Source organism: Homalodisca vitripennis, chromosome 2 (assembly GCF_021130785.1).
Source record: "Homalodisca vitripennis isolate AUS2020 chromosome 2, UT_GWSS_2.1, whole genome shotgun sequence".
NCBI classification, from domain to species: Eukaryota; Metazoa; Arthropoda; class Insecta; order Hemiptera; family Cicadellidae; genus Homalodisca; species Homalodisca vitripennis.
In genome coordinates, this window is record NC_060208.1 from 61,861,443 (window position 1) to 61,876,239 (window position 14,797).

General features: G+C 32.4%; 1 protein-coding gene across 1 annotated transcript in view; it reads left to right on the forward strand.

The window, feature by feature from the left end:
- The window catches only part of LOC124354042 (ER lumen protein-retaining receptor), a 33,724-nt gene extending 19,432 nt beyond the window's left edge, over positions 1-14,292 (forward strand). The window contains exon 5 of the mRNA XM_046804201.1: positions 11,454-14,292. Within this exon, the coding sequence (XP_046660157.1) occupies positions 11,454-11,488 (35 nt within the window). The 3' untranslated portion in view covers positions 11,489-14,292. The remainder of the gene's footprint in view (positions 1-11,453) is intronic.
- Positions 14,293-14,797: the final 505 nt, after the last annotated feature.

Consider the following 14,797-nt stretch of genomic DNA (forward strand, 5'->3'; position numbering starts at 1 on the left):
GTAGTGTGGGATTGTCCTGGATACATGTTTGACATGTTGAATGTACAGAAAATATAATGTCAATAATTCCTTGATGAAGGAAACAGGATTTTTCCGGACATTTGCCATCGTTCAGTGAAACAATAAATCAGTAACACTACGTTTCGAGATCTGCAGTCTGATCTCTTCTTCAGGTAATAACTAACCTAATACATTGTGTTGAACGATGGCAAATGTTCGGAAAAATCCTGTTTCCTTCACAATTCTTCCATGGTCAAAAATAACCTTCAAACAAAGAATTCCTTGATGTATTAAACATGATATTAAACTTTCAAAGTCCAGGTTTACAATCTCTCTTTTTCAAAACATTTATTTAAGACAAGCATATTTTGCATACAGTTAAGTTTGAGAAAGAGAACTTGAAATGTCAGCTTTCATCAATAAGAGAGATTAAATTTTGTAAATGTCAGATCTTTATCTCAACTTTCAGTTTTATCTCGGCGTTACAATCTGTGCTATTGTAGACTCGTGTGGGTTGGAGCAATGTGCTTCTGCGAAAAGCTAGAGATATGCAATGCTCAATGTGTAGTGGCATTTAGAATCATGTCTGTTTATAGAACAGTGGTACATTTGATACTGAATAGCTTCCGTCCAATTCACCTCCTATCACAGGAAATAGCAGATCATTTCTGTGAAGAAGAAAGTATAACAAAGCTCAGTAACAGGCTTCTTAAAACTTCCTGACAGAGTATTATTTTTGCAAACTTCCTCTAATTTTCAGTATAAGATCATTCACTAAACGCTGAATGAAAAACATATCATTCAAATTTAAATTACTGTAAATTGTGTTATAATTGGATTTATTTGTGTATTCATTTCAATAAAAAAAAGAATTTAAAATTAAAAATATAAATCTAAAGACAATGCCACTGTGTTAAAGAATTCTTATTATAGCTTTCATTTTTCTTGTTACAGTACAAATTAAATTAAATTGCTGACATGGATGCAAGTTGTTTTCACGAAAATAACAAGCAAAATATTACTTTTAACAGAATATGGAATCAAATAATGGAACTTAATATGTTCCTTACCTAAGACTTCTACAGGAAGAACAGTTTTGGAATGGAATAATGGAACACTTCTAGGTCCACAAATCACTTGTCTTGGAACTAAAATGCATCAGATCCCAGAAAATTATGCTTATGGCTGGTTTATATCTATCCAGAACCAAAATTGGGTATAGCAAAAGCTGATGTTGCCACTTATACCTGTACAATACAAATATTAAGATACAGCGGACTTGGTAAATAGATCCACCCCATTGTACAGGAGTTGGTGGGATCTCTCATTGAATAATCCTAATACAATTCTCGCTCTAGAAGAACTCTCTTACCTTGGAAAACAATCAAAAGTTTATTACTAGAATAAAACAAATTTATTGTTGTCGCTGAAGTAATTAATTGTACAAACTCCAACAAATGTATTAGTAATTAGTGTTTGGACACAGCATTTAGAGATAAGACTTTCAGCTCTTTGCATCTCCCATATCCCCGGCTCCAAGCAATCTGCTGCAATGGCGGCTTTTATCAACAGATGATCTAAATAGTTTATTTATTGAGTCTTATTTTAAATTTATAAAATAAATACAGTTTTATGTTTTAGACATATTGTGCCTTGCCTTTCTGAAAGCGAGCAATTATCCGCAAACACCACCCTATAAAAGAGTTACAAATATGCATTGAAAAGGAGTGTTAAACATCAAGCGTTAAACTATGTTTCTAAAGAGAAAGGTTTCATTTTTACCTCTGAAATTAACTCATGTTGTACATACTTTTCAGGAACATCACATACTAAGCAAAAAAGAATTATTAAAAAAAATTAAAGTCTATCAAAATTAATTTACTATATGTTCAATGTTGTTTGCTATAGTTTGGTTCAGATTTACATACAAATGCACTTCTAAAACACAAGGTGCTAAAACAGTTTTTTAAACTTAAACTTATTCTACAACTTATACAGGGTGATTACCGGGAAACATATGTTTTTGACTTGCGTAGTATACAAGGAATATCGGTTGGCGACGGCCGGAAGTTGTTGCGCTGTGGAGGGGGGAGCGTGCAATTTCTGTTGTAGCCGAGATGTGGAACCTTGAGCATCGTACGTTTGTCAATGCAATCCGGGGTTTTACGCAAATGGTGAGATCAGTTACTCCTACGACTCTGCGAGGGGACTTTCTTGCACCTATTTTAACAGTTGACACGGCTTGGAGCTTACTTTCCATGTCCGTAACACGGATAGTGGGTTGGGTGTTGTGGTTGGATACATATTTGTTAACACAACTGGATCTTTGCTTAAGATAAGAAGGATAGAAGAAACCTTCCCACCAATACAAACCAACGCCAAAAACCACTACACCCAACAACACCAACAACACAAAAACACAAAAAACAAAGAACGACCACAAAAAACACACAACCAACAGCCAACACCCAACGCGACCACAAACAGCAACCACACGACACCCCAGAACAACAAAAATCACCAGACAACACCGGACACCTACCCCATCAAACACACCCAACCCAGCCAACAACCCCCCCCCCACACACCCCCAACCCACCCTCCCCCCACCCTCCCCCCCAACCCACGTGCCCCCCACCGCACCCCCTACTAACACACCCACCCCCACCCCCCCCCACCCCCCCCCGCCCCCCCCCACCACCCACCCCACCACCCCACGACCCACCGGCCCCCCCCCCCCGTCCCCCCCCTCCCCCCCCTGGCACACCCCACCCCCACCGCACCCTCCGCCGCCCCCCCCCCCACACCCAACCCGCCCACATCCACCCCCCCCCCACTCCCCCCCCACCAAACTCACCCACACCGCCCCGCCGCCCCCCCCCCCTGGGGATCCGGCATTCGACTATATTTTTTGTTATTGGGGTAATTAAAATTAAATAAGAATATATTAAATTAAAAACAAATAAATTAGACGAAATTTACATAATAAATCCCAATATAATATTAAAATTAGAATTGTTTAAAAATAAAAAAATTATTAAAAAAATTTAAAAGAATATAATTTGAGTACCCCCTGAGACAGTTGAAAAGGGCTGAGTGTTGCGTTGGCTCCTTGCAAACCAGATTCTGAGTCCTAGCCGCTCAATAATTCGGAACGCGGGCATCTTCCTACGTCGGACTATCGCCCATCTCCACAGTGAGGAAGATTTTTGTCACACTTTCTTTAAATATTTTCATCCTTTTTTCAAGTTGGCCAGTATGTCATCTATTGAGTCAAGCAAAAATGTATAATTATTAATTAAATGATTAATAAATATTATAATATAAGAGACAACGGTGGAAAATCTTTGGTAACATCAATGAGTGAAATTTTTGGAAAGAAAAAAAAATGCCTCGAAGCAGTTTATCCTTCAATGGAGTAACTAGTGATTGAAGGCGCATTTCCACTTGGACGGGAGTAGCAGGTCAATATAAACAGGGACATAATAAAATAATAAATTTACGATTTTGGTATGCAGGACTCAGAGAAAAAGAAAATCCTCAAACGTGTAGTGAGATGAGAGACCGTATTTCATAGGAACTTTTTACGTTTTTGTGACTGTCTTGTGGTGTGGCGGGGGTTAAGTGGGAAAAGGGATTTCATAGGTCCTCTATTTTTTTTTTTTTTGAAGGACAACGATGGCAGGGCAGTTTGGACCCCAGTGGGAATCGCACAACGGGTTACCTGGGAAAATATTGGAAAGAATATCCTTCAGAACTGCGCCGTTTTCTCAACGTTTATAGAGATACTTAATGTTTGGGTTCAACAAGATGGGCATACTGCCCATAACGGCTCGCTTAGTATGGGATTTTTTTCTTAGGCGAAACATTCCCCACAAAGAGAGAATCTCACGTGTTATGGTTCTGGCGGTTGATGTCACTTGGAATTCTTACAATTCCAGATTTCCTTTCTGGTGGGGATTTTTTGAAATATAAGATTTTACATAAACAAGCACACGGAACAATGGTGGAAAAAACTTTTTTAAAGAAGATATTTTTGCCAGGAAATCAAACGCCCATTCCTAAAGGGGGATGTGTTAGCAAAATCCGTAGCAAGTTTTAAAGAAACGCCTTTCAACACTGTATCCAAGCAGAAGGCGGCCACCTTAGTGATTTTGTTTGTGTTAATTTTTTTTAAACGCTTAAATTGTAAAAAGTAATTTTATTCTGAAATTGTAAATTGGTTACACTGTTTTTCCACTCATACAATAGCAATTTTGTGCTTTGAATTGCAGGTGTACTCATTATTTGAAAAAAAACATGCGTTTTCTCGGGTAATCATCTGTGCAAATTATGTCTGAACCACCCAGGAAACATTTATTTAGATGGATAAAAGATTTTAGGAATTGACTTGTGATTTTTAACTTGATTGTCTGAATGGAGTATGTAGGTCCAGATGCTAGTGGGAAATTATCCCTATATTTAATTTACTTATTCTAATTATTTTTTCAAGGAGGTTTTTACATTTATATTATCTTTGCTTCCTTTATTGAACATTTTATAGTTTTTATCTCCATTATCCAACCAATATTGTTAACTGCCATTTGATCTTAATGGTTTACACTTATTTACATTTATAACTTAACAGCAACATGTACTTTTAAATAAACGAAAAAACACTACATTTACATAAAAAAACCAAAAATCATGGGCACTTGATATCAAAACAAATGCAAATTTCTGGTCATTACGTGACGGCAATATATGTTCCTTAGAAAACTCTTATTCAATAATTTAACCAATTAAGTCATTGGTGCTGAACCTTAACTCTTAATAAAAAAGTAAACACAATCATGATGGGTCTAAACCTAGCCCACTAATGTTGGTTAATCAGTTATACCTGATTATATCATCCCTACGAGATCGAGTGTGATACAACCAGTGTTCACTGGTTTTACTGCGGGTCGACTTATCAAACCAATTCGAATACCATTGGCCATCCCTCACTACGCAAATGGTTTGGGGCTTGTCTATGGTAGTCAGAACTGCTCTGTATATCTGTTCTTTTGCTTACGGCGTTTTAAACCATTTCAACCCTCTGAAACAATATTTTAAACTGCGCGTTGCATAGTTCTACGACCTGGCTTGGTGTCACCAGTCACTGAATAGCGTTGTGTTTGTAGCATTAAGCCGCTAGAAGAGTGGCATATATATGTCGCAGGGATTTTCAACGAAAACAATTTATTACATTTGGGACTAAGTTTATTTTCTCTGAATGATTCATAATCAAGGGTTATACTAAAGAGTTAAGAACCATAGTCAAAGCTAGTCAACAAACACTCAATTTATTACTAGTGTTCAGGCAATACTAACCTCCAAGCTATGCACACAGGCACAATTACCCTATGTAACCCAGCCAGTCGTGGGTGTTTCATTGTGCACTTGTATTTCACTGATAAGAGAAAGGTGAACCCTCAATCTAAATAGATTATCAAAACCTATAAACAATAAAAATAATTTACATATCCATACAAGGTTTTGTCCTAAAATAATATTTTTAAGTATTCTGAACTTTATTCAGTTATTTTATTACCTATTGGTAATTATTAGTAATAACAATTACTGTTTTAAGACTTAACACAGAAGATTTCTCTCTTTCTTACATGATAAGAAATTATTTTCTAGAGTTACCTAATAAAATAATTAAATAACATGTTAAACAGTCAACAAGTTAATATTATATTTATATTTCTTGTTTTATGTTTTTTTATTAGTATATTTTATTGTTATACATTTTGATAATAAAATGTGTAAATATACGTACCAGATAAAATTATACTTTAAGCCTGTGAAATTAAGTATAAGTTTTAGGTATGTAACATACCTGCAATATTATGATGTTTGCACGGGAAAGTGTATTTTCCTGTTAGAATAATTTCTTTACTGGGTTTCATCTCTCACTCAAATTATATATGCATTGAAAAATGCACTTTCTAGAGCTGTAATGTAAATAATTTTGTTATAACTAGACAATTCAAACTTAATATTTTTGTAGTAATTTTGTTTCTTGCCAGTAACAGTGGTGCTCTCTTGGTAAATAATTAGTTTTTTGATTTATATTATTTTGCCTTATAATGCTACTTATACAAGCGTATAAGTACTTGTATTTATCATGCACAATTTATTATACAAGATTTAGAGTCTTTTGGTCAATTATTTTGATCTAAACAGAAATAATTAAGTTTTATATATTTTTTACATTTGAATAAATATTTGTAATGTTATTGAATAAATATGAAAACTTTTCATTTCAATTTTGTTTTTTTCTATCCTGTTTTGTTTTAAAAGACAATTGTATGGATATAAAACCACTTTAATTGAAATTAAAAAGCCTTTCTAATTTTTTTAAAATAATTCAACCTTTTGTATATTTTTTTGAGTTTTGTTTGTATTCATCTCCTATTCCTTACTTTACTAATTACAATTTTTGAATATTCAATTATTATAGATTATAAAGTTAATAATTTAATTATTCAGTATTATTTTGGCTGTATCGTGTAAAAATAAATCCACATGTGAAGATTTTTGTATCCACACATCACATTTATATTTAAAAATTAATCTAATATTAGAGTGAAACAATAGCGGTATTTGCCTGATCAAAATGAATATTAGCCATTTTAGTTAATTTACTGATGCTTTGTACCACAAAAGTTTATATGGAAATTACTATTACTGTGTCACTTTCAGGGGGAATATAAGATATATTTAATTTAGTAATATTAATTGATTATTAATTTTTATTTGCTGGAATAAGTTTAAAATATAAATGAAATACAATACATAAAATAAATTCTAATTTTTACTTTTTATAAAAAAATTAGACAATGTTAGCATTGAAATAAGTAAATCATTTTCAGTATTCATCCAGTGCTGAAAATGGTATTTCCAACAATCATGTTTAGTAAAAAAATGTATCTACCCCTATGCTCATTTAATAATGATCTTAGATTGATAGAAACATTTCTCGTCAATAAAACTATAAATATCAACCTTATAATAGTTGATATGTAACAAACAGCATTTCTTTCTCTAATTCTGGAAAAACTATCACACCTATTTCACACTCAGTGGGTCAATCTTAGTAACTGGAAAATGTTAAGATTTAAAAAAAAATTTTTCTTCAGTTGTTCTTTAGTTGTTTTTTTTTTTAAATTTTATTTCCTACATGCATTTTATTGAGTCTAGGGACATATAAGATATGTTAAAATATAGCTTAGAGCCTCTTGAATTCATTAGTTTTTACATCATTGTGGTATCTGGAGGAGTATAAACACTTGTTTAATAATAACAAAACCTACCTTATGCACCTTCTACAAATATAAGAGCATATTTTGTACTCTTGCCACACTACTAGTGTTAAATTGAAATCTTGCAAAACATACTTTTGTGAAGTACCAATTAAGACCAGACAGATACTACAAAAAATTCTGGTCCTTTTTTATTTTTATGCCACATAACAATATGTGGTGTCTCTATGACCCCTACTGTCAAAGAGGTAAAAACAACAAAGTTATTTCAGACAGTTAACAGAACAGTTAAGTATCCTAGATCTTGCTTAGTTGCTATTGTGTTCTGTGTTGTTGTTTTTGTTATCATGCTCATGCTTGATTGTGAGTATTCTTTTCTATAATATGCTTGCAACCTAATTTTGGGTAGTATCAAAATATATAGCCTGCATTTCCCAAAAAGAACGTAAAAATGGCAAATGTTTCCCCCCCCAAAAAAAACATAAATATGATAAATGTTTATGTAAAAGATAAATATTAGTTTACATAACATAGAACCTTACATATAAAAATTTAATACATCTGGTCATATATGTTTTTATTATAATCTAATACAAGGTGATTTTTTGACACATCTCGTATATAGATATTTCTAGAGGACTTTTTTCTTATTTCCTTCATGAATTCAACAAATAATCAGAGTCACCTCTAAAATATAAATGTTTTCTGTTTTAAAAGAAAACTTTGAAAGGTCTGTATTGATTTTTGGACTGACTTCTGCCAACGATACCTAATTTAATTCTTAAATATGTCATGTTTACATCTGTTCAAGAACATTTGTTTTATAAATTATAATTTTGTTGTTATTTATTTCATTAAAAATACATGAGCAGGTAAAGGGTAAAATTTTGTATTAATTTTGACACTATTCTAATTTGTAGTAGCTCGTTTTAAAATTGTCTTCATGCAATGTGTCAGCTACAAATTGAGCTAAACTTATCATTCATATACAATGTATGTTATAAACAAAATTTTAAGTCAGAGGTCACTGGCAAGTAAAACTTGAAGGAATGTCTCTTATTTGGAAATATACTCATTGTAATACTCAATTTATAACTTTAAGCAATATATATAAAACAAAAATATTTTAATATAATATTTTGTTGCTTTGTTGTAAATGGTTTGTTTTGATGTGGTTCATGTGCTTGTTGTTATCAATCTCTTTGTTTTATTTAGCTTTTTATTGAGCTGTGTATATTTTCATTTCTGTCAATATTTTCAAGTTCTGTTCTTTTTTAGTTGTTTTGTGTGTGTGTGTGAGTTGATACTAACATTTGGTTGCAGGGTAATACCGTCAATATATGACAGCTTTAAACATTTTAATTGTACCGATTTCAAAATTTGATTGCTTGTTTGTACAAGTTGTCCATTTTCCACTTAAATTAATTTGGTAGTTTCAACAGTACTAAATAAGTAGGTACAGTGTGATAAATACTGTATATGTACCTCACTTGTATGATGGATTCTTGAGTTAGAGCAATCTACTATGACTGGACATGACGTTGAAAGAATTATACAACAATATCGTACTAGCTATACTACAACGGTAACCATTATTGTGCCAGCATGTAGTCTGATGCGTCTCTGCTACAACAACCTATAATATCCGTGTCTCAGACTGAAAAGTTTACATCTTATGTCTAAAATATCAGATAATAATGTGGTTATTTTAGCTGCATCTAAGTTTAGCCATGAGGTTTTTTAATAGATGATTGAATAAATAAATAAATCTGGTTTATTCCAACTGGTCAAACTTTTAAAATGTTGATTATTTGATATCAATTCTTGTTTCATTACAAAAGCTCAATATATTCAAATTAATGTACTATTAGAAAATAGAATAATCTGTTAAGAACATTTTACTTGATGAACCTTGTGTTTTAATTAGCTGTTCTGAATAAATTTTTGGTTAAGATTATTGGTGAATTGGAATGATAAGATTATTTCAATCTAAGCTCAAATACAGTAGATCCTCTCTACTAACCACCAGTTGGACTGAAACATGGTGGAATAAGAGAAAAGACTGTCAAAACAAAAATCCACATTATTCAATTCTTAGGTTTTAAAATATTATAATAATACTTATGTCATTTTTAGCCATTCATGTTTATTATTTATAGTTACTACAACTTGCATATGTTTTCACTCCAATCATTACGTGGATTAACTGTATAAACTACAGTACCCTACACTCACAAACATTTCTCAAAAACTAAGTATCATTTTACATAACTGCTGTAATGTACAAGAGATAAATCAGAACTAAAATGGTAGTATTTTTTTCATTTTTATGGCACTAAGATTGGCTAAAAATATATCGGTTCACTTGCTGGAAAGGCAACAATTAAGCCAATGGATGGGCAGTTAAGAGGGCGCCTACTAGCTTCTAATTTGTCTAGCTCCTTTAAATGACCTTTTCACTCCACTAGTTTTTTAAATTATGCAAACCTAAATATATGCAACTCTGAATTCTTCAACTACATACAGTAAAACCAAACACCTACAAATAGTAATTATTAGGTCTTATATGTATATGACAGTTTTTAATTTGCTTATGCTCATATATGAAAATAATGTACGAGGTTTATCCAAAAAGTATCCGACTTCCGTTTATATCTTCGCACCAGAGCGTCTGAGTGGTCTCTGCAGGGTATGAGCGTAACTAGTACTCCCCCTACCTGAATGCAGTAGTTTCTGGCTGAACACCTTGGATTGTGGACAGCATGTGTTTATTGTTGAAAATGATAAAAAGAACCGATCAATGAATTTGTATCAAGTTTTGCTTTAATTTTGGCAAGAGTTGTATGGAGACAATTGAAATGATACTGAAGGCCTTTGTGGATGAACGTATGACCACAACACAGATTAAACAATGGTACAGGTGGTTAAAAATGGCCGCACATCTGTTGACAGTGGCTCTCATTCTTGTCGACCAACAATACTGGAAAACATTGAGCGCGTGCCACTTGTTATTAAAGTTGACTGTGGAAAACTACTGTTTGAGAGAAATTTTTAATAAGATTTTGGGAATGACTATAGTGTATGTGCAAAATTTGTTCCGAAATTGCTCATGACCAAGCAGAAAAACCTTCGCTATAAAATCTTTCTGGACAACTTAAAAATGCTCAATGATGATAAAAATGTCCTTAAGAAGATTATTACTGGTGATAAGTCATGTGTTTACAGTTATGATCCTGAAACTAAACAACAATCTTCACAGTGGAAGAGACCAGGGGAGCCACTGCCTAAAAAAAGCACGTCAATGTCGGAGCCATGTCAAGTCAATGCTGATTGTGAGGGTATTGTACACCATGAACTTACTCCAAAATGTCAGACGTTCAACAAAAAATATTACATTGCAGTCTTGAAAAGGTTGCATGATGCCATGAGAAGAAACTACTTGTGTTACTAGTTATACAGTGATTAGCATCTTCACCACGATAAGGCACCAGCGCATTCATCGGATCTTGTGCAGCAATTTTTGGCCAAACACAGCCTCTGTACAGTCCCGACATAGTTCCCTGTGATTTTGGATGTTTTTCGACCACATCGAGACGATTCAAAGTAATGCGATGTGCGAGCTGAAGGCCATTCAAAACTCTACATTTTAGGACTGCTTTAAGATGTGGAAGCACCGCCGGGAGCTTGTGGTTCAATCAAATGAGGAATACTTTGAAGGATGCCACCGTCCAGATGATGAAGAATAGCACCAATGTGAAGATATTAGCGCAAGTTTGAAACTTTTTGGACAGACCTCGTATTAAAAATATGGTAATAACATACCTAAGAAAACTGGAGAAAATAATAAGATCAAAACAAGGCTGCATATCAGAAAAATAAATCACCATAAATAAAAATTATGTATACTATTTATTTTCATGGTAATATTGTTTGTAAATTGCAGTCCTGGATGTTTACACAAAGGAAAATAACAGTAATTTTATAGCCAGGGATTCACGCCCTGACTGAAGAACAAATTACTTCAACTCTATCTTAATATCTTCTCCAGTTTCTGATGATCTGTGCACCTCAAATAATTTAAAATAATTCCTTACAACAAAAAATCACTCTTGTGGTGCTACTATTGGAACATATTTCCCTTGATTGTACTCTGTTTGTTTACAGTATTAAAAGGGAAGAAGCTGCAGCTGCCAGCCTAAGCACATCGGCACATGCCTACGCACGCAGCGTGGACCATATGGCCAATCATGGACAGCACCCGACAGTTTTGTAATGTAACAGTTTTGACAAGCTGCCCTAGTGTGTGGAGTACGTTATAGTACCCACTCCAAATAGACTTGCACATTGCATATAACTGCGTACGCAGCTTAAGTGAGGTCATTTTATTTGTATCTACTTGGATGATGAGTGTTATGATATGAAATAAATAGATTAGACTTAGGTAGATGTACTTTTATTTGCCCAGTGTACAAAGCAATGTAAATTTATTGATTTTGTTGGCTTTTAATGCTGTGCAACAAATTTACGCACATTTCATTGTTTTTTGCAGTATTTTTTGGTCCTTGTAATCTGATAATTCTCAGGGTCTGCAGGTAATTTCGAAAGTAATGGGCACACATTTTTTAAACAAGCTTATGAATAAGCAGTTTATAAACTGTCAAAATTTTTCTGTTTAATTTACCGACTTTGATATATTTAGTCTCATCTAATTTGTATTGTTTATTAAAGTAAGTCTGGCCAAAGGATATGTTTTTTTCAGAAAACTCGTATGTTCTAATATTTTCAGTAAATGCACTGAGATGTAAATGTTTATTATTTTATAGACATTTGTTTTCTTTGAAAATTGTACCCATTTTAACCAATCTTAAGAAATAGTATTGTAAAATGGAGCCCAAGAAGATAGAATAGGTCTGATCAACGATATTAATATTAATTTAGAATCTTTAACTTTCTTATTAAAGAACGATATAACAGCCTGTGGACCCTATGTTTAGGCTTTTTTGGGCACGTTAGTCTTTAATTGTTGTTAATTTTCCTATATGTTTATCTAATGTAAATAGCTTAAATTATATATTTAATTAAATCCAGTTATCTTTGTTGACTACTTTTATAATACATTGTATTTGTCTTTTCAGTATCTTTAATTAGTCTTGTACCAAATTCTGTTAACTTTCATTTTTGGCACTAACAGTGTTTCTGTAAGTTGAGTGAACATCTGTTGTGTGCTCTTTCATATTTTTTATGTTTTGGGAAGGTTTTGTTATATTTGGGATTTGTTGTAATTTTGTAAGTAACAACTTTAAAATGTTTTTTATTTTTATTTCATATACATTAATTTGTATCTAAATAAAAGTGAAATGAATTGATTGTAGTTATTCTCTTTTTCGAGGAAAAGAAAATATATGTAGTAAAGAAAACATATTACTTAATACGTTTCAATTGCCATCTCCAGATCTTATATTTTTCAAGATAATGGCGTGATCAATGAAGTTTCAGTTTTAGTTGCATAAAGGTACAGTTGCATTGAGTAAGAAAATTTCAGGCAACACAATCCTGTTATTTTAATGTAAACGTACAAATTTTTAAGTTAACACTAAATTTTCCTGGGTTGTGTTAAAAGTTAAGAGAATATGTTGGTAGATTACTTGCTTAGTAATTTATCATTCCCAGGGCTAAGTATTTCTTTTGAGGTGATCTTTTATTTTATGTAAAGTAAAGAAAATAATAATAAGAAGGAGATGCCTACAAGTTAGTCTCTTCCACACTATTATTAACTGAAGTGGTACAAAAATTGTAAAAATTGTCAGTTAACATAATAATATATGTGCAATTAGTTTCATTCCTTCCTTATTAATATAACTTTCAAATGCATTGTAAATAATCTCAGCATTGTCACAATAAACTATTTATTGAGTAAAACGCAGTAAGTATATATAGCTTAACTCTTCATTTCCTCACAGCTTGAATGGACTGCACCAGTCTCACTACTACAGCCCGAAAGTTAACTGTACAAATAATTTTCTTTATCATTATTTTGTTTTGTCTAACTTTTGAATTTAACTAACTGTGGTAGTGCCTAATTTTGGGAAAGGTGTGCACTTATTATTTCAGTTTAGTTCTGCTGTGATTTACAAATTTATTTTTATTTTATTAATCAGCTTTCCACAATATGGCGTTTTCTTTTAGTGTTTTATTATTAGAATACATAAATACTTAAGTCCGACAACAGTACTTACAGTTCAAGAAATATTAGAAGGGATTGCCAGGAAGACAAGTCAATGCACTTCCTTTTTATTGAAATATGATTAAAAGATCCTAATGGTTAGGATAAAAATCCACCAGTGCCTTGCTGCTTGGAAAACATTCAGTTACTTTCACTCGTACAGTAGACTGTTGTATAACCCAACAGAGGAAACAAAATTGATGAGTTGGCAATCGTATTAAGGAGACATACAAGGGCCTGTGAATTGTCCATTTGAGCTGTGGAAACAGTACTATTGAGATTAAATAAGAGTTGGGCAGAAAATAGTGTAAAGACCACATTTGAGTGAAAGGTTAAAACTGTTTTAATTTTATATCTAAGCCAAATACTTAGCAATAAAAAGGCACATGTTGAGTGCAAAAGTCAATTTAGTATGTAATATGAAAATCATTGACCTCATGTTAGGCAGGTTTGATGTTAAGCTCACTGGTTTAGTTTGAAGGATTCACTTTTGTTAATTTTATAATTTAAAAAGCGTTTGAAATCTTGCTTTTTACAGATTGAAAGATTTTATTTCTGTAAATTCTATGTATGTAATCAACAGTAGAATTTGTTGTCAGTGATTAATTTAGATTTATATTAACAATTAACAAATTTTGAGTTTGAATATTTCTAGAAATTATGTAGGCCAGAGGTGCTAAATTATTGTTATCTTTTTCTGATAACGCAGTTGTAAAATAATAACTTACTTTAGCTGCAAAATAGTTATGTAATGAATTGTGAATAAACATTTTTAATGTACAAGGTTTGTTTATTTCATACAACTTTCAGTGGGTTAATTTCAAATTATTTTCATTGATAAACACTACTATTAAAATTCAAACTCTTCTAGGAAAAATTGTTTTAGAAGCCTTCTCTCTGTATAGGTTCTTTATGATGCTCAATTAGCAAAACTGTTTAAGTTAATATTTGTTCGGTATTAACCAATTGGGGATCAAGTACTTAGTGTTTTGTTTTTGAAAGAACCATTCCAAAACATTGTATTTTGTTAAAATTATAAATAATTTTAAATTCTAGACATTTCTGTTTTCAGTATAAAACACTTTATAGAGTACAGTCAGAATAAATTGTTAATCCAAGAGAAGGTTTTGGAAGTATGTATAAAAGCACAAGTATGTAATAATTCGTCATTTTAATTCAGGCTCAGAAAAAGGTAAGTAAAACATGTATTTTTCACATAAAATTTAATGTTGGTTTAAATTAACTCATTATAGTCCAGAACAAAAACGTTATATTCAAAAATTTC